At 40.2% G+C, this 23,718-nt stretch overlaps 1 protein-coding gene across 1 annotated transcript; it reads left to right on the top strand.

Annotated features, from left to right (window-relative positions):
• Positions 1 to 14,015: 14,015 nt before the first annotated feature.
• LOC133523017 (uncharacterized) lies at positions 14,016 to 14,856 on the top strand. Its single transcript, XM_061858517.1, has 2 exons — positions 14,016 to 14,205; positions 14,334 to 14,856. Exons 1-2 carry the CDS (start codon positions 14,200 to 14,202, stop codon positions 14,814 to 14,816), a joined length of 489 nt encoding a protein of 162 aa, XP_061714501.1. The 5' UTR covers positions 14,016 to 14,199; the 3' UTR covers positions 14,817 to 14,856.
• Positions 14,857 to 23,718: the final 8,862 nt, after the last annotated feature.

Genomic DNA, 23,718 nt, shown 5'->3' with positions numbered 1-23,718 from the left:
ATGCTTGATGGAAATCGATCCAGCAGCTAGAAGCGTATCAGCTCTTTTCCAAAAATGATGTTAGACGACAATGCATTGTCGATACACGACAGGTTAATAGTACATTACGATACAAGTGCGAAAAATAGGAAATTCAAAACGAGTGGCGATATAATAAAACACGACCGAAGGGAGTGTTTTAAATCGACACGAGTTGCGAATTACCTATTCGCACATGTATCGTACAACGTTTACCGTACAGTACATATGGCCTGTTGAATGTTCGACACAGTAACGTAATATTCTAATTTTCGCACTAGTGCGTATAAGTAGCACCATATGTACTGTAAAAGTATTATCTTGTAACCCAACTAAAACTTGCTTTTCATTACAACGTATACAAGCAATCTTAACAACTTTTCGCCAAAGCGATCCAATTGCGCGTTTCTACAGAATCTGATTCAGATAAAACTTCGTACAAGAAAATCCCGTCCGCAATAACGAAGGCGAGAAAAAGTAACATTACCATTACATTAATAAGGTTCGCAATGAGCACGGACCTTCCAACGTAATGCGCTTAGAAGAAGTAAGGCTACGAGTGTAAATATAAAATGTAAATGGCTCGTAGGACATTTAAACGGCTGATGCCGGATTTTACCAAAGGATTTCCGAGATTAAATATTAAACCTTGCAATAAACTAGAGCCTCGTGTGGTGGTATTAATGTTGATTTAAGGTTAAATGTTAACCTATTAAATGTTCCCTTGGTTAATGGCGTAAAGTATGAATCATTTCCATATCCAAGTCTTGTACATGAGGAGTTGCCGGGTAAAGGTACGAGTAAAAGTTTAGTATGTCGGGTAACTCCAAAAATGGACTCTAATACAATGAAATTATATGCGATTTTCGAAATTAGCCAACATTTTGAAGATGTCAGAATTACCAGAATATACCTTACTTATTATTTTATAAGTAAAATTGGACGACAAACGGCTTAATAGATGTGGATGATATTAGCATGCACATGCTCTTTACTCCGATATATCTGATTGTGACCATATCCTACAAGTGGTCCAGAATTACTTTTTTTTACTGAGGCATATTGCTGATAATTTTAAGAAACGTTTGCGTTTATATATCAAAGCTAAAGGAGAATATTTTGAAAATAATACGTTTCGTTTTGGCTATATGATTGTAGTTTAAATTTTTTTTCTTTTTAATTTGGGACAAATTTACACAAATCTATCAAGTAAACTCAATAAAGTGGGTGCTTAGACAGTGATGTATATAATATATAAATATTTATAAATACTTAAATACATAGAAAACACCGTTGACTCAGGAAAAAATATTCATGGTCATCACACAAATGAATGTCCTTACCAAGAATTAAAACCGGGACCATCGACATTAGAATTTTCATGACAAGTTGTAAAACGTTTTTGGGATATTCGTTTGAAATCACTACACTTTAAAAAACAATGTCCCCCGCCACGTCTGTCTGTGTGTATGTAAGTTTGCAATAAATCCAGAAAACGACTGAACGGATTTTCATGCGGTTTTCACATATCAATTTAGGTATATAATTTAAGGGTTTGTGTAACCCGCGCGAAACTGGGACGGGTCGCTAGTTAATACCTATGAAGCATGAATGAACTTAGTGGCAATCGACTCAATAACAATCAAACTATCCAAATTTACAACTTGTTCATGAATAAACAGAATTTAAAGTTACCCACTGAAATTAAATTTAGTACAGAAGTTTGATTCTGTAACAGGTAGGTGTACTTGTGACTATTAACAAACTAATACTTGGTTAATGAAGTTTAAGTTTACAAACTAGGCTAATGAAGACCCTTAAGGTTTATAGACGTCTGACACAAGACGAATGTCTATTGACCTCTAAACTATGCCTCAACGCGTCTCGCAAAACTTTCCGAATAGTTTAAAATTGTGACATTATTAAACTAGTAGTTCACCCCGAACTAAGAACTCGCGGTTCGACATAAAGGGTTATTCCCACTAGTTACCACCAAGCATTGGACCACCAGTGGAATAACCGACAAAAACTATGTACAGAGCGATTAAATTTGTTGTACCTACTTACTTAGTCGGCAATGGATCCAAAACCGCGTGCGACGTATTACAAGTTAACTTATAGATTTAAGTCACCGTATAAAGATTAAAATCAACTGTATCTGTGTAAATTCTTTGGTAAGCCTTAAACTCTCTTGTCAAATGCCTATATTATGTTTACTTTATTTCTTTTTTATCTTGCTAATTATTTTAAAATAGGTAATTAATAAACAATATTATAAAAGTGTACACTGAGCACTTTCATTTGATACGAAACTCGATCCTACTTTGTTGCAAATTTTTTTTTCCAGAAAAGCAAGACCCCTCGTGTCGATTTAAAACACTCCCTTCGGTCGTGTTTTAAATTATCGCCACTCGTTTTGAATTTCCTATTTTTCGCACTTGTATCGTAATGTACTATTTGGCCTTCTAGGCTCTTGTAGGTTCATAATCGCTTGATCACGCCTGCTCATAATCTAATGACTAAAATATAATGCCCTCAACTACACGTTTACCCTATTTCATTTAAATTAGAACAAATATACTTAAGTTATTGCCCATCAAACTATCCTCTGATAGTTCAGTTTAAAAATATCGAAATGCCGGGACGGACGTGCCCCTAGCCAGCCGTGTGTTTCAACTTGATTGTAAGAACTTCACTTCGGTTCGCTCGATCGTTCGAATAGGTACGTATTTAAAAAGTGTTTTATGAAACGATTTTTTATTTTGGCAATTTAAAAAATTTGCTTCATCCGAGTAGGTATTTCTTTTTTACGTTATTTTCGATATTAACCTGTATGGCTACCACCAGTTTGACACTGACATATTCGCTAGCCGGTGCGTAACTTACTTTATAATGCATCTCGCTCGTACTCGCACATAAGTCGTGGTAAGGCTACCTTAGTTTTCTTTTTACACGGGTAAGATAAAGATACTCGTGGCCGCATTTATTTTGTTTATCGCTAGGGACTGTTGAGGATAACATATCCATCATTTTGTGACAAGTGACAAGCGCGTAAGAGTGACAGATCCTTTATTCAAAGAGTTTTGCGACATAAAAATGCTATTATAGGCCTTTCTTTTTATCCCCAACGGAACGAAAACCGTATTCCGTTCAAATGACGGTGGCGCCGCACTGGCGGATTTAGGGCACATTGTTATGTGACAGATGACATTTGTCAAATAGCATTAAAGTTTTGTTTAATGATATTACAGGATTTCCGGTACGAGCACCATATTGGAGGTTACGCCTCATGACTAATTTCTTAGGTTTTTTCTCATTAATGATGATGTTGCCAGACACTTCGCTGACTTCGCACATAGCCAGTACCCATAGAGGATCAATTTGACAGAGGCCGCGACACTGCGACCAGCTGTGACACTGCAATGGCGGAAGTTTGCGTGTCACGAATGTATATCTAGGCGGATTAAGTACATTTTCTCTAATTTGGTACGATCACGTTTCTAGCTCGGTGATAAGGTTCAATTTAGTATGGCAAAAAAAGTGGGAGCACCCTCCACATTGGGTACAATTTTATGGATTAATATCGTATTTTACGAAAGATAACGTGATAATTGAGTAACTTATGAATGAAAAATTTTCCTGTCTCTTTTTTTCTTTCTATCGGTATATTTTTTGCAACATTTGACCACGCATGCCGGCGTATTTAATTTTTTTCTTCGAACAAATAATGTACTGACGTCTCAATTTGACTGACGACAGATTGGTGGATGAGGCCATAGAGATAACTGTCAATGTGTGTGTGTCACGCGTAAATACTAGGAAATTGGTGGATGATGGAATCCTAGTTGTGTTTTAGCGAGACTACCTCCTTAGTATTCTAGCTCCATGCCAATACCTATTCATTTAGGGTGAGACGTTTGTTTGTGTGCTTGTGCATACGAATATGAATGGTTCCAGTTTGGACCCGGGTATGTCCTTAAACTACGTCCAAAAAGAGGTATAGGCACTATGAATGTCATCTCGCTTTGTGTGGTAGGGCACAGTACAGCGGATGTTATTCCAGATCTACCTTACAGAAAACCGCAGCCAAATAACATTAGACTCTACTCATAGTGTTGTGTTCCTGCCGGTGAGTAAGTTGTATACGTTCATAGGCTACGGAGACTGCTTACCATCAGGCAGGCCGTATGCTTGTTAGCCACCGATGTAGTATAAAAAAATCTCCAATACGTCTTAGCCAATTTTGCGGTTTTCAGTAAGTACGTGATATAGAAATAGTGTAAAAATAAGCTAGTTTTGATATTTACTATAAAACTCCCGTGAGACTCGAACATTTTAAAATTATTTTAAAGCGGGTCACTCACGTACTTATTATTAAGTAGAAATAATTTGGATATAACCAAAGTTGTGTCGGGTCCGGCGTATTTTTTCAAAAACGTTTAAATTTGTGACCATTCAATGTGCACAGCCGCCGCCCGCCAGCCATTAGTAAAGGTATGTGGATTAATTTTTGGTGGTTGTTGTAATGCAGTACCAAACTATGGATTACAGTTAGTAGCTATCATTATCGAAGCAAAATACGTAACTATACTAAGTAACATCTTTTTCTCCCTGGAGCTTTGGCAATTTTTACTTTTTGCTCTCAATAGTGATTCAGAGCATTTTGGAAGTATATCAGTTTTTTTGTATAAGTTAAATATCGATAAAAAGCTTACTTACTTATACAAGAATATAAGAAAGTTACTGAGTCCACTATAACGTAATTCCTTTAATTAAGACTTGAACGGACTTCAGTAGATTCCAGGCATAGATGAATTCCCGTAGATCTCGCATGAAAGTCATATAAAATTAATTATACATCAATAAATCAGCGTCTTCGGTACCATAGTATGCGGCATACCGCAGGGGCCATTTTTAGATTTATTTTAGTTTTATTTTAGATATAATTTAGTAATATTTGAGTTTTAGTTTACTTATAGTTTTTATTATTAATTCTAATCATTGTAACTATTAGGTACCGAAATACAGGTTTAATCAGTAAATCAGTAGATTTACGTCAAATGCAACAGTCCACGCTTGCAACTAGCAATTTACCGAAATAAATCTATAGTTCGTTTTTTTAGCAATAGAAATAAGGTAAGTGATCGTCGCGTGTTTTTCTTATAAAAACACTATTGAAAAAATAAGTCACAACAAATAGGTACAAATATGTAACAAATATGTTACAAAAATCATATATTTATTTACATTGTTTTGCTTTCCTAAGTAATAAGTATACACTAATTTTTAAAAAGCGCTTTCAATCGTTTTCAGTAAATAGACACGTCAAGATTGTTTACCTTTTGAAAATATTATATCTATTACCTTGAGCTTAAATCCTCCTTTTTCTTATATTACCATGTTTGTGTTAATTAATTAAATGTACTTCTGCTCCGAATAAAGTTCAAGTTAGACACAGACTTGTATTCTATCTATATTGTATATTACTTTATCTGTATATTTAATAAATACAGACCTGTTTTTGGTTTGTAACGTAAAATATAGCGCAAATATTTACCTAGTCTAAAAACGTTGGGACTGTCGACGTACGTCGTACGCGTGTATGCGACTTTCGAATCCAATGTCTTACTTATATTTTGTTTAAGTTAAAAATCTTTTACACTAAAGTGACGGAGAACGTTAATAAGCTCAAAGCTCCTAAGATAACTAGAAGAGCACGATCTTATCAGCCACCGTCAATAAAGCATTTTATCGTTATGGCTGGACTGGTTATTAAAATAGAATGTAACAGAAACAATTTATTCGTAAATACAAACACCGAAGAGAAAATAATACAAAACATGAAAACATAGGAAGGAGTAAATATTTAAGTGCCATGCAATGATAGCTCTTCATGATCCTGGCGACTTCATGCGCTGATTTTCAAATTTATCTCACACATCGGATATTACCATTTTAGTAACTGCTCTAAGTCCAAAGCAACTGAGCTGAATACTCGTATACTCTCACACTTAAAACAGTTCACGAATAATAAGATATTGAGCACTTATGGAAGTTAGTGTAAGGCCAGCCTGCGTAGTCAACATGCCAATAGATAACGCTCCGTAGCGTAGCGTAGTCATTACTCTCTATCACTCTTCTATATTATAGTTGCGTTTCTGTTGACTACGCGGGCTCAGTGCAGCGGGGCGGGGCGTATGGTGTGCATGTTAAACAAATGCAAACGTATAAAAACGGCCTCAGTGCACGCTGATAAAATTTCTTTGGAGCCTGACACCACGCTGCACGCCCCGCCGAACGCTCCGCTTCGAGCGTCTACTCAGGCCTTACACTTACGGGTTGCCGCAAACTTATATAATCCATCTAGCGGACGACTGAACTATTTTCCGGGAATTCAAACTAAGATTCCATGACGCCCGATGCGGGCAGAGCTGCCCTTTGTTCTTTAAAGGACATTTCTGCACTTCGAAGCTCAACACTGTTAATTGAATGCAAAAGGCATTTCATTATAAGGAAAGAGGTCAGTGTGTAGATATTAGTGTTATGGTGATGACACTTGTGAGTTATGTTTATCGGAGCTCTTCTTCTTAATATTTTGTTTTGTATTTTTGTGTAATCATATACAAAAAAAATTACCAAGCCCTCTAGCTGGTCGAAGCACATACTAATCGCCCGTTAGAGTCGGTCAAAGGCACCTTATTCAGCTTATTATAGCCTTTCAAAGATTGCATACATTTGAGAATCAGCGACGGGTATTGTTCTCAGTACCCGTACAGGGTAGCCTACAAGTACAGGATGTTAGCCGAGCTGAATACGCCGGTTCGTTTCTAGTCTCGGCGAGGGCGTGATCACTTTTTTCTTTAGTGTATACTAATCTGTTTCACTTTATAATAAATGAAAATTTATTAATTTATCATCAAGATAAGAGGTGTAGGTAGTGTAATCGTCAATACAACAAAGCTTTTAAAGGTAACTTTATAGTTAATTAATCGAATTAGTTTGTCACGCGAGTGGTTGACAACACCTGACTTAAACCGTTTAGTTGAATTAAAATTAATATCAAAGTCCCTAATAAAACGTCCTTTGATGTGGCAATAGCTTTATTGTCGCAGGAAATGTACATTTCTACGTCGATATCCTAGATATTGGAATTTCACGCAGACTGCATTCTGCGGCAACGCTGCAGTGCAATGCTGTTGCAATTGGGATGTTATTAATTAGGTACTTTTAAATGCAGGTCACATTGCAAATAAACATTTTCGAAATAGGTTAAAAAGTTCTATATATGTGCAAAAAAAAACAGTCGCGTTTTACCTTTTATCGAATGGTTAAATGGGATTAAGAAATTTAGTTTATCTTAACTGTAAAATTATTCAGGCTTTTGTTACTACTAGGGGTATTTTACACTTAAATCCACGTACGAAATTCCCTGTTAGATAATGTTACTTGCCTGAATTTCTTGTTTAGGATATTTAGCTAATATTCTAGTGGTCTTAGTTAAGAAGTTTAGGATGTAGTCTAAAACTGTAGTCTCGCTTTTGAAACCAGAGAAAAATACCTTATGCATAATAATTTATCCCTGACTTGAAAATTAGAATTAGATCTCTAGTTGGTATTCTGTAAAGGTCCTGGGTTCGAACACTTGGGCATGTTTTATATGACAAATATTCATTCCTGTGTGTGTAATATTATTTAAGTGTGTGTTTACCTGTTTAAGTATAATGGGTTTAAGTATAAGTATACGGGACTGTCACCGTATTCACGTGTCGCGTCCCGTATTTTTCCCGTATATCAATACCTATATCACACACAATCATCTCTGTCTCTATTTAACCACCTTGTTTCCTCACCTATGTGAGCTACAGCTATGTGAATATTGTGAATACGCCCCCCCCCCTTCCTACCCTATTGTCCCGTATCAGATCCGAATAATTATGGCAACCCTGTATATGATCATCTGTTACCTAAAGTACTTTGCTTAGATTTAGGCTAGAATAGGTCCATCATGTAGGGTTGTCCCCAATATTTATTTTGATGAATTAATAGATAGTAATTTGTATGATTCCCCCTAAATATTTTATTTATATTGTATATCATATTTATTTGTCTCATTTTGACTTCACTCACTGGGCATTTCGCTCGTCACTCAAGAACCTTTCGGCCTACAAGCATTTGCCATCCATGTGTTCTGCCATTCTAGTTTCGTAACTTCCTTCCGTATCGGTTCTCAAAACAGATATACAAATTACGGAAATTTCCAAAAAGTTGGAATAGCTCTCGGAAATTTCAGAAAAAATTCACTGGAGAAGCAGGAAATAAATTAAATTATAAATTTTAGAAATGAGAAGATAGACTATGCTACGCTCCGTATTAGCGTTAGCATCTTGTCTACGCCCGCAGTAGTCTACGTCCTTCAGCAAATTTAGCTCACATGAAAACAATACATTACCAATTCAAGAACAATAACGTTCAGGCACTACTGTAGCCGGGCTAACAATAACATTAGCTCAGTTCGAAAATGTTAGTCTAGAACAACAGTGCTTAAGTAAACCTCAACTTTGTGTTTCGTACCTAGGTCATGTGGCTTATTGAGCAAAGCAAATATTATTTTTTTATACTACGTCGGTGGCGAACAAGCATACGGCCCGGCCTGATGGTAAGCAGTTGTACCTTACCCCATCTACTACTAAACTAATTAACTAAAATTCAACCAGGATTAAATAAAAATAGGAAAATAAATAAATTTGGCCATGTGATCGTCTAGTGTATTTACGTTGTGAACCTTAGTACCCTTCGTCTTTTATGTGAAAACTAATACGATTTGGGTTTTTCAAAACTATCCCTAAATATCCTATGAATTTGTAAATATTCCTACTGTATATTTTTATTAACACTATTGTTAGACAAATAAAAAAAAATAGTAAATAATATATATTTTTTAGAATTTATCTCCTACCGGGCCCTACCGTGACCAGTTACCGTGAATAGTAGTAAGCCCTTTTTGTTTGTAATTTAAAACTTATATTTTCCTTTTAATATATCTCTTCGCTAACCTAGCTAGCTAAAGGAAAATATGTATATGTAACCATAAGTAAATATATTGCAAAGAATAGTAAGTACAAACATACTTTATCTACTGTCACGCCCGGATGAAGACGGGTCTCTAAGCTAATTAATACCCATTTTATTTTATTTTATTTTTAATAGGTATTTCTAAGCACTATGTAATATTACTCTACCAACGTTTCGTAACCTAATTTCAGACGAGAAGAAACGCCAAGAAACTCATCTGAATGTACTATTAATGTATGGAATACTGAAAACAATCGTCTATTAAATATGACTTTATTTACCCTTTAATTCCCCAGTTATAGAAAAGCTCAATTGTCACTACTGAACTGCTCCGCCTGTCACTAGCTCCCTATAACAAAATTATTTAGTATGTCCTCAAATAACTTTGTTCCCCTATCTCACCCAATGTAAAAATTATATAAACCTTCAATCATATTTAATGTACGAGCCTCAGTAACCCATCCATATGCTACTGAAGATAGATTTTAGTTTATTTTGTAATTAAAAACAGTTAAAACTCTAATGATTTTACTTTTGTATACAATAAAACTAAATGTGAAAGAAAATAAATAAACCTAACACCCAAATAATGACTCTACCCTAACTCTACCCCAAATTCACCTATTCTAATGTGTGTAAAACTAGAGGCGAACCTCTATTTTTACAGGGAGGAGTGTGTGTGTGAGGGACCCTAATTTAAGCTCTAAACGTTCGGCCGACAAAACCGAGGTATAGCAAACCCTAGTGTCTGTGTGATTGCCTCCCCCCATCTGTGTTAGCCGAAGCCTGGGTACAGACGAGTAAGGCGCCCTAACCATGTATATAATGTGTATAAATAAATATATTTAACAAGACAACGCTTCTTCAATTACCAACAGATTTCAATGAGTAAGGATTACTCCTATTGGTCCACACGTGAAACCCTCATATCCCTCTGTCAGACCTTGAAGAGAACGTAAGAGGTATAATCGTCACCTGTGTTGGTAAAAAGGCTGACGCCAGGCCCCTCTCGCGACCTGGACCTAACTCTCTACTGGATTCCCGAGTAAACCTGCTTGTCACCGTTTGGTTAGGTGTACTCGGTAGGTTGACCATGCAACCTGACACTGAACTGGCTCTAAAATACAAAAAATCCACAAAAATAAGTAAGTATTGACACTAAAATAACAATTGAACAGATTGACAAAGAACAGCATAGTAGCTACGCAATGTCAAACATTCAATCGTCAAAATAACAACCTTTGTTTTTACGTCTACGAATAAGCCAGAGAAAGTGACAATCCGACGGTCAAAAATATAATGGCGGTCCTGGCTTAAACTGAGCTATTTATAACATTCGGCAAACGCTCCAGAAGTGTTAGACGTTTCTCTCGTAGGGTAAAGGCACCAATAGTCAACCCCTACACGAAATTTCTATGTTCAAGAACGTCTCATTTGCCCACTTATTGATCAATAAGAATTATGAATGTTTTTACTCATCAATAATTTAATAAAGTTTAATTTTTATAAAGAATAAAACGTAATTTAATTTAGCTTATGGAAATATTTCATTAAATATTATGCAAAGGCCCTTCCGCCAGCAATCAGCCTCCCGTCTACCAAGACACAGCCTTTAAGTACCCAGTCTACAGCCATCCCATTTTAACGCCTGGCTATTGGATTCCGAGTTCCGTGATTTCAGTGTCCAGTGGTCAGCCACAGGATGACTACTGAGTATTTTATGTATTTCAATGAAATAAAGTCATAATAATATAGATATTTAAAGGTGCTTGTTTAACGACTTACATTTCATTTGAAAATAAATAAAATCTTGAAACCTATGCTCAGCCTCTATCGGCTTTTCTTTTAAAAATTAAGTTACTTTTCAATTCATACTTTATTAATCTATAATAACACCTACTTTTGGCACACTGGTGCATGGCTGAGCACTGATACATTTACCTTATACGTTTGACTAGTTTATTACCCTTTAAACTCGAGTACCAATCACTTTTTCTGAGTAACGACCCACTACGAAGCATGATTTAGTTAAAGTCTTTGTTTGTTGTTTAAAATTTCTCGTGAGAATATTTTGCTTCTATTCCATTAAACTTACGGAATTAATTTATTAAATATATACATACTATTTACTAGTATTTTGATTAATACTGGAACATAATAATTGAGGTTTTTAGTTTATGAAAATGATATGGACCGTTTATTTGTGCCAATTATTTTATATGTTAACTAGATCTGCTAGTGCGTCTAGTTACACAGTCTCCGTAGTCTATGTACGCCTGCAACTCCAGTGGAGTTACATGCGCGTTGCCGACCCCAACAACAACATGACACTATGAGTAGGGTCTAGTGTTATTTGGCTGCTGTTTTCTGTAAGGTGGATGTACTTCCCCAGTTGGGCTTTGCTCTAGATCAGGAATTACATTCACTGGCTGTGCCTCACACAAAGCGAGATGACATTCACAATGCCCATACCTCTCTTTTGGATATAAATATGCTTATACTTATGTAATAAGGGGAGTTTCGTTTATCACACTAGCCCCGACCAGAAACCGCATCAGTGAGATAACAGCCTTAATACATCAACATCAGCATATATACGCCCCATTGAAGGGCCGGGGCCTCTAATGGTCGAGATAATGCTCTACCCTATACGCTATTTCACTAACTTAACGATAATCATGAGATGAGACATGACAATTTCCTGTATAATTCTGTGGTGATAATTAACAACGATACCCAGCTGTAGCTAGCCTCAACCAATGATATTATATGAGTATCGATAGGTTATACTCAAATATAAGGAGCACAAAAAATACTTCATTATATATTTCTATTCCTACGAAGAAATCTGTTATTTTTGATTAATCATCGCATTCCATTCATCTTTGTCATACTTGTTGTTAAACATGAGTTCGTCCCTTTCTCTATCAGTGAGCGGGAGCTCGTTAGAATAGAACGTGCACGTCGCTTGCCCAGGTGCGACTAAAGGCAACTTGTACAGTTTTTTACAAGGTAAGGCGCTTCAATTTTGGAACGCGTATAACAGATCATTGACCTCATGTATTTTTAGGGCTCCGTACCCAAAGGGTCAAACGGGACCTTATTACTGAGACTCCGCTGTCCGCTGTCATCGGTCTGTATCTCCTGAATCGTGATAGTTAGCCAGTTGAAATTTCTCCAGATTATGTATTTCTGTTGTCGCTATAACAAAAAATACTAAAAACAGAATTAAATAAATATTTAAGGGGGCTCCCATACAAAATAAGTGATTTTAGATAATGGTACGGAACCCTTCGTGCACGAGTCCGACTCTCACTTGCCCGATTTTTTGTCGTTATTTTGTCCCTTCAGTCAGGTCACAAATACAATAGTTACTTATACAGTTTTTAAGAATAACTTTTGTTACACCCATTCGAGGCAAATGGACATTCGGGGAATTAGATATTCGAGGTAATGGACATTCGGGGAATTACCTAGACATTCGAGGTAATGGACATTCGGGGAATTACCTAGACATTCGAGGTAATGGACATTCAGGGAATTAGACATTTGAGTTATTGGACATTCGGGGAATTAGACATTCGAGTTAATGGAAATTCGGGGAATTAGGCATTCGAGGTAATGGACATTCGAGTGAAATGGACATTCAGGGAATTGGAAGTTCGAGGCCAGAATGTTATTTATTATGCTTGATGGTAGATGGCCCATTGTGGAAAGGGCTTATAACAATCACAAAAATACATGGATGGTTAATTTTAAAATCATGAAACCAAGAATGACTCGGGCAACCGTAATCATGGCAACGAGTCAAAAGCAAAAGTTAATTTACCCACCTAATACCCATTTTGTTCATCAATAGATTTCAAGAAACTCAGTGACACGTACTATGATTTAAATGTAATCTCAGTAAATTGAAAGTCTTAACCTGAGCCCTCTTTCTCGAAAATTTTATTCTTGGTATTTCAAGCTTTTGTCGGCGACTCTATTAATAGACAGTAGTAGTAGGGATGTGTGCGTTCTGGCTCAGCTTTGGAGGGTCAAACAGTCCTGGTTTTGGTTGATGACCTTTTTTTTAGCAGCCACACTGAGAACCTCAGGTGTTACTTGGTGTCAACAAGTGGGCGGGATGTGTGCGTTCTGGCTCAGCTTTGGAGGGTCAAACAGTCCTGGTTTTGGTTGATGACCTTTTTTTTAGCAGCCACACTGAGAACCTCAGGTGTTACTTGGTGTCAACAAGTGGGCGGGGTGTTGGGTCAAGATGTCGCTCTCCTATTGGTCGTTGCGGTCATTAGTGGTTCTAATTAGCTAATGACATTCCATTAATTAGGCCACACCTCCTAGTTGAAGTTATCAAGTGGGCGGGGTCTTGGTTCTGGATGGCGCTCTCCTATTGGTCGTTGCTGTCATTTATGATACTCATTACATCGTAATTACATAATTCTCGATGGGACTCTGCTATTGGGTAGGTAATTAATGATTCCCTAACTGCATCCATTAATTAGGCGACATTGCTCATTTACGAGTAAACTGTTATGAGCCTTTCATATATTCTTAGACCAACCAACAGACGTTTCTCAGGGGTCACGGTTCTAACCTAACCTAACCTATCAACAGCGCATCACGGTTTAAACCTAACCTAACCTACCAACAGACGTTTCTGTCTGCTCAGGGGTCACGGTTCTAACCTAACCTAACCTATCAACAGCGGGTCATGGTTTAAACCTAACCAACCTGTCTCTAATGCCATCGAAGTTCAAATCAAACCTAACCTAATTTTATTATTTTTAGAATACTTCAAATATCTAGTTTTATAAATATTCTCGTTCATTACAAAGTTGAATGTTGAAATTTCTATTTCACACAATGGAATTTTAATGTGACTTTAATGTATGTATAATCTACTTAGTAATTGAGCTTAACATAATTCTTAGCCAAATTCCAATAACACGTATTTAGAAGCAAAACAAGTTATCAATTATCAAACAAGACTTTGTATTGAAACAAGATTTTTAATGATCAAGAGTTGTATATATAAAGACCTACGACGATTTCTTTTTTATACTACTATCGATTGACCCACGCTGTACTCCTACACCAGAAGGCATCAATATGTCGGTAAGTCTTCAATTATTAACTACAAATATTGTACATGTTTTTCTAATGTTAAGATTTTAAGAACTGTGGTAATCACGAAATTATGTAAATTTACAATTGTGTAACACATGTTTTGTTTTTAAATACAGAACTCCCCATCAAATGTCTTCGACGGCCAAGACTATACATTTAAGCAGTACTATTATCCAGTGTCAGATGCAGAGGACAGCCTAACTTGTGTACCAGACGAGCCGGTGAAGCGAAAATTAAACACACACTCAAATATCGATGCATTCTTTGACCAGCCAAAGATAAAGAGGAAGAAAAACGTGTCTTCCACTGTAGGAAAAGGCTGTAAAGGGGGTGGTATATCATATATATCTACAAACAAAGACGATGGTACGAATTCGACACATCTAATCAAAATAGAAATATTTGATATGAAAAAACTATCCAAAGTTTCTGATACAACTAAACACTGGATGTTTGCGGATGTGCGTGCAAAATATTTCGTGATGGAAAATGAAACAAATAAGCACTTACAGCAAGCTAAAGATCTCATTTACGGAATCACGAAGGAGATTTCCGAATCCGACGAGTGTAAAAAGTACCATTTTAATTCAAAAGTCTAATCACTGTTGTCTAATTGTGAATAAAAATATATAGTTTATACATGTTGATTGTAACCGCCAGAGGACACCCTGGAGTCAGCTCTCAGCGATAACTCAGTTTAATATTTATTTACGGAGCCTGCTGGTTCGGAAATCCAATTCCTCCCACGGTGGGACGTAGTTGGAGCGTCAAACAAACACCACTTAATTAGATTCTTATTTATTTAGCACTAGCACACACTTAGTCTAGACCTTAGGCACCAAACTTAAGCACTAAAACACTAACACTATAGGCACTTTCACTATAACGTTATTCTAGTACTTACTAAGGTAAAATAACTAAGCGGTCCACGTAACTAGCACTAAAACCACTATTACCACTAATACTGATCACAACTTTAGGGCACTTTCACTTTTTCCTCACTTTTCCTTTTTGTTTTCCGATCGCTTGAACTGAACTGACTGTACTAACTCACTGTCCGCAGGCCGTATCTCGCCTGCTTATATAGGGCGAATACGAGGTCTCGAAAGTAACTCCAGATAATTCGAGAACGGCCTCGTTACGTGGACTTCTCTTTCTTGTGCTATCTCTTTCTCGCATTGGGCGTAGAACTTTCCCCGTATTTAACCACCTTTTCGGGTTTATCTCGGGAACCCTGAGGTTTTTAGTGATGAACCGTACCTTTTTAGAAAGCATTTACGAAGATCTACCCTATTATACTAGTTTCAGCTGAAAATATTCATAAATATAAGAATTATCTCTATCGATAGTTCAACTCCATACAAAAAATAACTTTAAGTCTTAATATCTCGATAATTCTAGGCCCAATGCTTACAATGCTTGTGTCTACGGATAGCTAACCCTATTTTCTATCTATACAGGTTACTACGATCCCTGGGGAAAGCCTAACTTGGGAGAAATCAGGTGAAATTGGGTCGCCTCGGCCCGAACATATAAATACCGCGCACCGAGGTCCGCGCCGCTCAGTACGCTTCCGGCTTCCGCAGTGATCGCACCGGCCGCTCACCCGCGGTGATGACGTCACGTAACAAGCTGACACAAAACGCTATTTTCATAGCGACTACAATTTTATCCTGTTACTAGTCAATCGACCGATAAGTCAATCATACAAAGTGTGCTTGTGTCAACTTATTTCTATCCTATAGCTAGGCACCCTATAGCTATTTTATCTAGTTTTACGCGTTAGGTAATTCTTTCCGGCCCGGGTCTGTACCGTCCGAGCATTCGTCTCGGCAGGGGTCCATGCTGTCCGTAACAGTCTGCCCCCGCTGACGCTCCTGCGACTGCTCCTGTTGCAACGGTAGGACAGCCAACTTTGTGACGGGCCTCCGGAACACGCCTCCTCGTGTTTGAACGTCAGCCGATCGTATTCCACCATCCGGTCCTGGGTACACCTGGGTGACGATGCCGCGTGGCCACACATTGCGCGGCAGGTTTCCGTCCACTTGATGACCTGATCTGGTATCAGACGATGCTCCTCTCGGATGGTCTGCTGTAGCCTTGACCCGATGAGCGCCGACTGAAGTTCCATGCGTGGTATGCTGAGTTGCCTCGTTGGCCCAACCTTACTTTTTTCCGCGATTAGGCTCACTTGGGCCTCCCCGCCATTTGAGGCTACTCGCCAGTACGCCACGCATGCGTATGCTTTGGTGCTGGCGTCCACGAACACATGTAGTTCCCTTCTCGCCACTGCCCCCGTTGAAAGATAGCATCTTGGTATCCTGAGCTTCGCGACGCTATCCAGAGCTCGCAGCCAGGCCTCGAAGTCACGCTTATCCTCTTCTGGCAGTGGAGAGTCCCAGTCCAGCTTCTTGGCCCACAGATTTTGCAGCTGAACTTTTGCTGTTATAGTATAGTGGCTTAACAGCCCCAGCGGGTCATATACTGACATCACGGCCGATAACATTTGCCTCTTCGTAGGCGTCTGTATCATTTCCTTCACTTCGGCCGGTACCCTTATCATTGTTGTGTTGAAACCCAACTGGTCGGTTTCAGGGTTCCAGTACATCCCAAGGATCTTATTTTCCTTGCCTTTGCCGAGCTGTGCCGGTGTACTTGCGTGTAACTCCGTCGGGACCTGCTGGAGTAGCTTCACACTGTTTGAAGTCCACTCTCGTAACTGGAACCCTCCCTTGGCGTGAGACGACGCAACTTGCGTAGCACGATGTAAGAGTTCCTTCTCATCCCGGTAGCTGGCTACGTAATCGTCCATGTAATGATTACGTGTGATGTCTTCCACAGCATCCGGGAACTCATCAGCGTTGTCCATAGCGTTTCTATTCCTGACGCTATGGGCCAGGAATGGTGAGCTTGCTGCACCAAAAAGCATGCTCGTCATTTTGTAAAATTGCGGATTCCCTGTCCGGCGGTCCCCTCTCCAAATGAACATTTGTGACGGTTGATCCTCGGCCCTTATTTTTACTTGGAGGAACATTTCCTGTAGATCCGCCACAACTGCAAATTGTCCTTCGCGGAACCGAAAGAGAATCCCTATAATTGACTGTAGTAGATCCGGTCCTTCCAAAAGAAAATCGTTTAGGCATTTCCCTTGAACGCGACACGCAGCGTCGAAGACTAGCCTTATCTTTCCCGGTTTGTTCGGATTAGTTACCGCAAAATGCGGCAACACCCACGCTATCTTGCTATCTGGCGGCTCCTGCAGTGGCACGGCGTACTTTTTCTTTAATAAATTATCAATTTGTTCCTTGTAACTCTCAGCGAATGCCGGATCCCGATCCATCTTTCTCTCGATACTCCTTAACCGACACATTGCAGTTTGTATGGTCGGTGGCATTCGTGGTTCGTCGTCCCGCCATAGCTGACCTACTTCATAGCGTGGTCCATTGTCGTTGATTTTCTTTATTGTTCTGTCCAAAATATCCATGGCCCTTTGGACTTGCGGATCCACCTTTGTAACGTTTTTTATTCCCAGCGAATCTATGTTGAAATAATCTCGTAGCATGGAGTCTAGGTTCTCATCCCTCTCGCGGCAGTGCGGCATCAGGTGTTCCTCGCCCTCCTTGGGAATAACCAGCCGTGGTTTTCCCCCGAAGATCACCCAGCCAAGCCCAGTTAGCACTGCCGCTGGCTCGTCCAGACCCCTGACGATTGCTTCCTGTGGTAGTAGCACAGGCCATTGGTCGATGCCGATAAGCAGTTTAGGTATAGCCTCTTCATAGCACGCAGTCGGTATATTTTTGAAGTGTTCCAGCTCCATGATTTTCTTACTCATCCGTTGCGTGCGTAGGCCTATACGTCGTACCGTCGTGAAGACGAGATCGTATGCGGTTTCCAAGCCCTTTCCGCGTACGCGCACCTTCACCTGTCTGCTTATTTCAGGCTCTGCTTCCATATTGCTTACGCCTGCGAGACATAGCGGCGTGGCAGGTCCCGTAGCTCCTACGGTGTCCGCTACGTCTGTCTGAATCAGGCTTATAGTGCACCCGTCGTCCAACATAGCGTAGGTGTCCACCTTCCCCTTGGGACCCTCTACGGTGACGGGAACCATTTTGAGGAACACCGTGGTTGTGTTATTCACATGCTCCGTAGTGTTCGTAACAGTGTCCGGCTCTTGTGCTATAACCGCCGGCGTATGTCCGGACCCTAGGCTGGCGGTGGGCTGCGAAGAGGGCGCGGCCGCGCGGGACACTGGCGGCCGGCGTTCACGCGTCACTTCCTGCGTCTTTCCCTCGTGCAGCAACTTATGATGCCTAAAAGTGCATCCGTCGATTCCACAAGGTTTGTTATGGCACTTAGTTTTTCTATGCTTGCTGTTTAGGCATCTGAAGCATATTGTGTTACTCCTGGCCCAGTCCCATCTAGCTCCTATGTCCATGGCCAAGATCCGCTTGCACTCCGGGGTTCTGTGGCCACCGCCGCAACATAGGCAGGGTACACGCCGCGCCTCGGCGTTACCCGTCGTATATGCCTGCTCGGCGTGTTACTGCGCCTGCTGTGGACGTCTACTTCCCTGGACTCGTTGGCTCGTCGTTGATGGGCGGGCAGTTTCCTTCGCTGCCGTTTCCCTCCTCTTCATATTGCTTGTAGGTAGCCGAGCGTGTGAGAACTCTAACTCGGCGTCGCTTTCCTCGATGAGAAAATCCGCCATGAGCATAAGCTCACATTTACCATTCTTTATATTTTCTCGGGCATATGCACACCATCTGCTTCGTAAGTGGGGACTCAGACGATCGGTTATTTCTCTTACCAACAAAGGATTGTTATTGTAATTTTTACTATCCAGTTCACACAAGGTGCTTACTATATTGACGACTTTTGTAGCAAAGTTATTTAAATCTATGGCGCTAGGACCCACAGGCGGCAGACGTTTAAGCTCTTCTAGCGCTTTATCGACTAAAAGGTCAATCCTTCCAAAGTTCTTTTTCAACAATTTCATTATTAAATCTGGCTGTGTCGACGTTGATAATAGATGTTGCACGCATTGGCGTGCATCCCCACGTAAACAATTTCGAAGCCTTGCCATGTTTTCGAATGCACTAAAATTGTAGCGTCGAGTTGACTCGCTGTAGGCATTATAAAATAATAACCACTCGTTCGGGTTGCCCGAGAAAGGTGGCAGCTCGTAGCATTGTTTTGGCGGCGTTGTGCGTACGGCGTCCCTTAATTGGTCGGCGAGCCTATTAAATGCAGTAGCCGCGTCACTCGGCGGCGGCTCTACCGACGACCTTAGTTTAGTATGAGGAGTGAACGGCGTTGACGCGAAGTAATCCCTTTGTGGTTCAGTTCGTGACTCCATGTACTCGTTGCGTGGTCGCGACGGCCCCATTTCTGGCTCTAAGGGCGACGGCGCACGGTACTCGTATTGTGATCGTCGCGGCGGCTCTACCGGTGACGGCGCCCGATATTCATTGCGCGGTCTGCGCGGCGGCGATCTATCCCCTTTCCGTGGCTGGCGCGGCGGCGATCGGTACTCAGCTCGCGGCCCGCGCGGCGGCGATCGGGCGCGCTCGGCCCGTGTCGGCACGGGTAGCGTCTCTACGCGAACGCGAGGCGGGTCGTCGTGGGGGCGATGCGGCGTCTCGACGATCTCTCCAATGTCATTAAGCCACTCGCTGACTCGGCTCTCGGGTTCGGCTCGTACTCGTCGCTTGGGGCTACTCCCGCGTGATGATGCCACGGAGGTGTCCGAAAGTGACCCATATTCGTTAACCACGACGTTAAGACGGTGCTTATATTCTATGTCAAGCATCTCGCGTTCCAGAGCGAGCTCCCTGAGCTTCAGTTCCAGTTTCTTTTTTTCTTTTATATATTGAAGCTCTTTTATTTTGCTTGAACATAGACTGCTGATGTGTGAACCCCTTGATGATGCAGATTTGACCGACGACTCTTCATTCCGTGCGTTTTTCTTAGGCGAGGATGCTGGAGGTAGGGGTGTGGTGCGCGGAGGTTCTTGCCTCTCCTCCGCCGCCCTACTCTCCCCCTCGGAAATGGGCGACATTCTCCTTGACTGCGCGCTCAATTGTTCGCGCTCGGCGCGGCGTCGCTCAATCCGCCGTTGATTAAACCGCTCGATCACAGACGGTGAACGCGGAGGCCCCTTGTGGACAGTTATCTTCACGGCCTTTGTCAGTGGTACCTCGGCCTTAGCCTTCCCTAGTACCGGCGGCGAAGATTTGGAACCCGCCTCTGCTTCCTCGTCGATGGCCTTTGACCCGGTGCCCTCGACGTCCTCGCGGTGTTCCCCCCTAGATGGAGGGCTAGCCGTCGACTCCCTTCCGGTAGCCGTCGTTAACGGCCTCCCGGTGCGCTGGCTAGACCCTCCCGACGTGTCCGTTGCCCGCTCCGCGACCTCTGATACGCGACCCGTGGTATCCGTGGAGGTCGTACGTTCCCGCTCGTTCCTGGTGCGGTCCGACTGCGATCTTGTTGTAACTCCCATTTTCGAGTTACTTCCCGACATTATTAACACTTCACAACACAGTTCACTGCACGGTTCGTCAGTCACACACAATATTCACACAACACAGTTCCCACTGTTCAGTATTAGTCCAATAAGAATCTAATTAGACACTCACTGTACTCACTGAAAGTTACTAGGTCCCACTGAATTTCAGGATCCGGCTCGAAGGACCAAAACTGTAACCGCCAGAGGACACCCTGGAGTCAGCTCTCAGCGATAACTCAGTTTAATATTTATTTACGGAGCCTGCTGGTTCGGAAATCCAATTCCTCCCACGGTGGGACGTAGTTGGAGCGTCAAACAAACACCACTTAATTAGATTCTTATTTATTTAGCACTAGCACACACTTAGTCTAGACCTTAGGCACCAAACTTAAGCACTAAAACACTAACACTATAGGCACTTTCACTATAACGTTATTCTAGTACTTACTAAGGTAAAATAACTAAGCGGTCCACGTAACTAGCACTAAAACCACTATTACCACTAATACTGATCACAACTTTAGGGCACTTTCACTTTTTCCTCACTTTTCCTTTTTGTTTTCCGATCGCTTGAACTGAACTGACTGTACTAACTCACTGTCCGCAGGCCGTATCTCGCCTGCTTATATAGGGCGAATACGAGGTCTCGAAAGTAACTCCAGATAATTCGAGAACGGCCTCGTTACGTGGACTTCTCTTTCTTGTGCTATCTCTTTCTCGCATTGGGCGTAGAACTTTCCCCGTATTTAACCACCTTTTCGGGTTTATCTCGGGAACCCTGAGGTTTTTAGTGATGAACCGTACCTTTTTAGAAAGCATTTACGAAGATCTACCCTATTATACTAGTTTCAGCTGAAAATATTCATAAATATAAGAATTATCTCTATCGATAGTTCAACTCCATACAAAAAATAACTTTAAGTCTTAATATCTCGATAATTCTAGGCCCAATGCTTACAATGCTTGTGTCTACGGATAGCTAACCCTATTTTCTATCTATACAGGTTACTACGATCCCTGGGGAAAGCCTAACTTGGGAGAAATCAGGTGAAATTGGGTCGCCTCGGCCCGAACATATAAATACCGCGCACCGAGGTCCGCGCCGCTCAGTACGCTTCCGGCTTCCGCAGTGATCGCACCGGCCGCTCACCCGCGGTGATGACGTCACGTAACAAGCTGACACAAAACGCTATTTTCATAGCGACTACAATTTTATCCTGTTACTAGTCAATCGACCGATAAGTCAATCATACAAAGTGTGCTTGTGTCAACTTATTTCTATCCTATAGCTAGGCACCCTATAGCTATTTTATCTAGTTTTACGCGTTAGGTAATTCTTTCCGGCCCGGGTCTGTACCGTCCGAGCATTCGTCTCGGCAGGGGTCCATGCTGTCCGTAACATTGATGTTTTATTTCTTTATTATATTGTGTGTAGTTATAAATAAAACCAAATCACATTTTTTTATCATATTATATTTATTCAAATAATATTCTAAACATATGACATATAGTAACATCATTACTTATTCTGTTTACAGCGGAAAAAACATTAATAAAATCATGCATTTTAACATTTTTTGTTTTTAAATAAAGATAAACTAAACAATATTTTCCACAAACCGATGTTAAATAACTTTGCAGTTCTTGGTGATTATAGAACCACTTCTTAGCATTTCTTTTCAAGAACATTTTATGATAACCTTCTGGTTTTCGACCGAATGAATCAAAATATTCACCAACACCATTGACATCAATGTAAATGGCTATCCAATGTGAGCCAGGTTTAAAATCTGGATCTAAGTTGCTTATTATGAAAACAGGTAGTTGAACAAACATTGGCATTCTGTTGGCTGCAAATACATTCGATTCCAAGGCTATATTCATTTTATTCATATAGTGTTGAATCTCATGTGTATCCATCTTGAGCTATGTTACATATATGATAAAATAAGTTATTGTCTGATTTATTTATTCAGTAATTAACTATTATAATCGACATTTACATCTCGGTTTTTATTTATTTCTATAACATTATCAAACTCAGCATAAATTATACAATTAATTGTTGTTGTTAATGCTGTATCAAAACGAACTTCTAGTCTCACACTACCATGTCTGACTAAATTCCAATGTGAGCTTGAGCTGGCTGAAAGATCTGGAGTTAAGTCAAAAGCTAGTAAACAGTAGCCTCCTTCATAGTCCTGTCTACCTATCGAGTTACCTTCATTGAAAAAGTGAATACCCGTTCCAGAAAACAAAGTATGATAAGTTGATGCAAATAAACCTTCTCTGAATGAGGGCTGCAATGTCTTTGATGGTACCTGCTGACCATCAACATATAAACTAAATAGGTTTATTCCATTATTATCGAAATTAAATGGATTTTGTGTGAAACTACCATTAAATGCTGAATTTTTTACAAACCCTATAATACATCTTTTAGGTACTTGTCCTAGAAATATGTTATCTAACGTTTTACCTTGAATTCCAGTTGGAATTGTTAAAACTTTAACTTCTGCTCTAGTGATAGGATATTTAGCAGTAGTCGAGGCTAAAACTTTTTGATGTGCTAGTAAAACAGATGGATTGATACGAGCCTTTCGAATAATAAGGCTTGCGTCTAAAATTGACACTTTAAATTTTTCATCCTCACTGTTACACATGAGATTAAACACTTCCTTACTTCGTACTAACTTTATACGCGTTTCTACACCATTAATTAAAAATTTGTCTTGATTAAATATATCACCATGTAAATGGCCAATCATGTCAATCGCTTCATTCACTTTAACTAACTCTTGTCTTTTAGAAAAACCCTTATTTGTACTGTCTGTAGCATCCATTTTATGAGGAGTGTCTTGATACCACAGTCCACATGTAAGATGAGAGGTTTTAGCTGCAGGTCCATAGTTAAGTAATGTTTCTATATATGCACGATATGCATAAGTGTTATTTGGTGGAGACACAAGTTTTTGATTTAAATACACATCTAACTG

This window comes from Cydia pomonella, chromosome 11 (assembly GCF_033807575.1).
Source record: "Cydia pomonella isolate Wapato2018A chromosome 11, ilCydPomo1, whole genome shotgun sequence".
NCBI classification, from domain to species: Eukaryota; Metazoa; Arthropoda; class Insecta; order Lepidoptera; family Tortricidae; genus Cydia; species Cydia pomonella.
The sequence above is the reverse complement of the archived record's forward strand: the minus strand, read 5'-3'. Positions and strand labels throughout refer to the sequence as shown.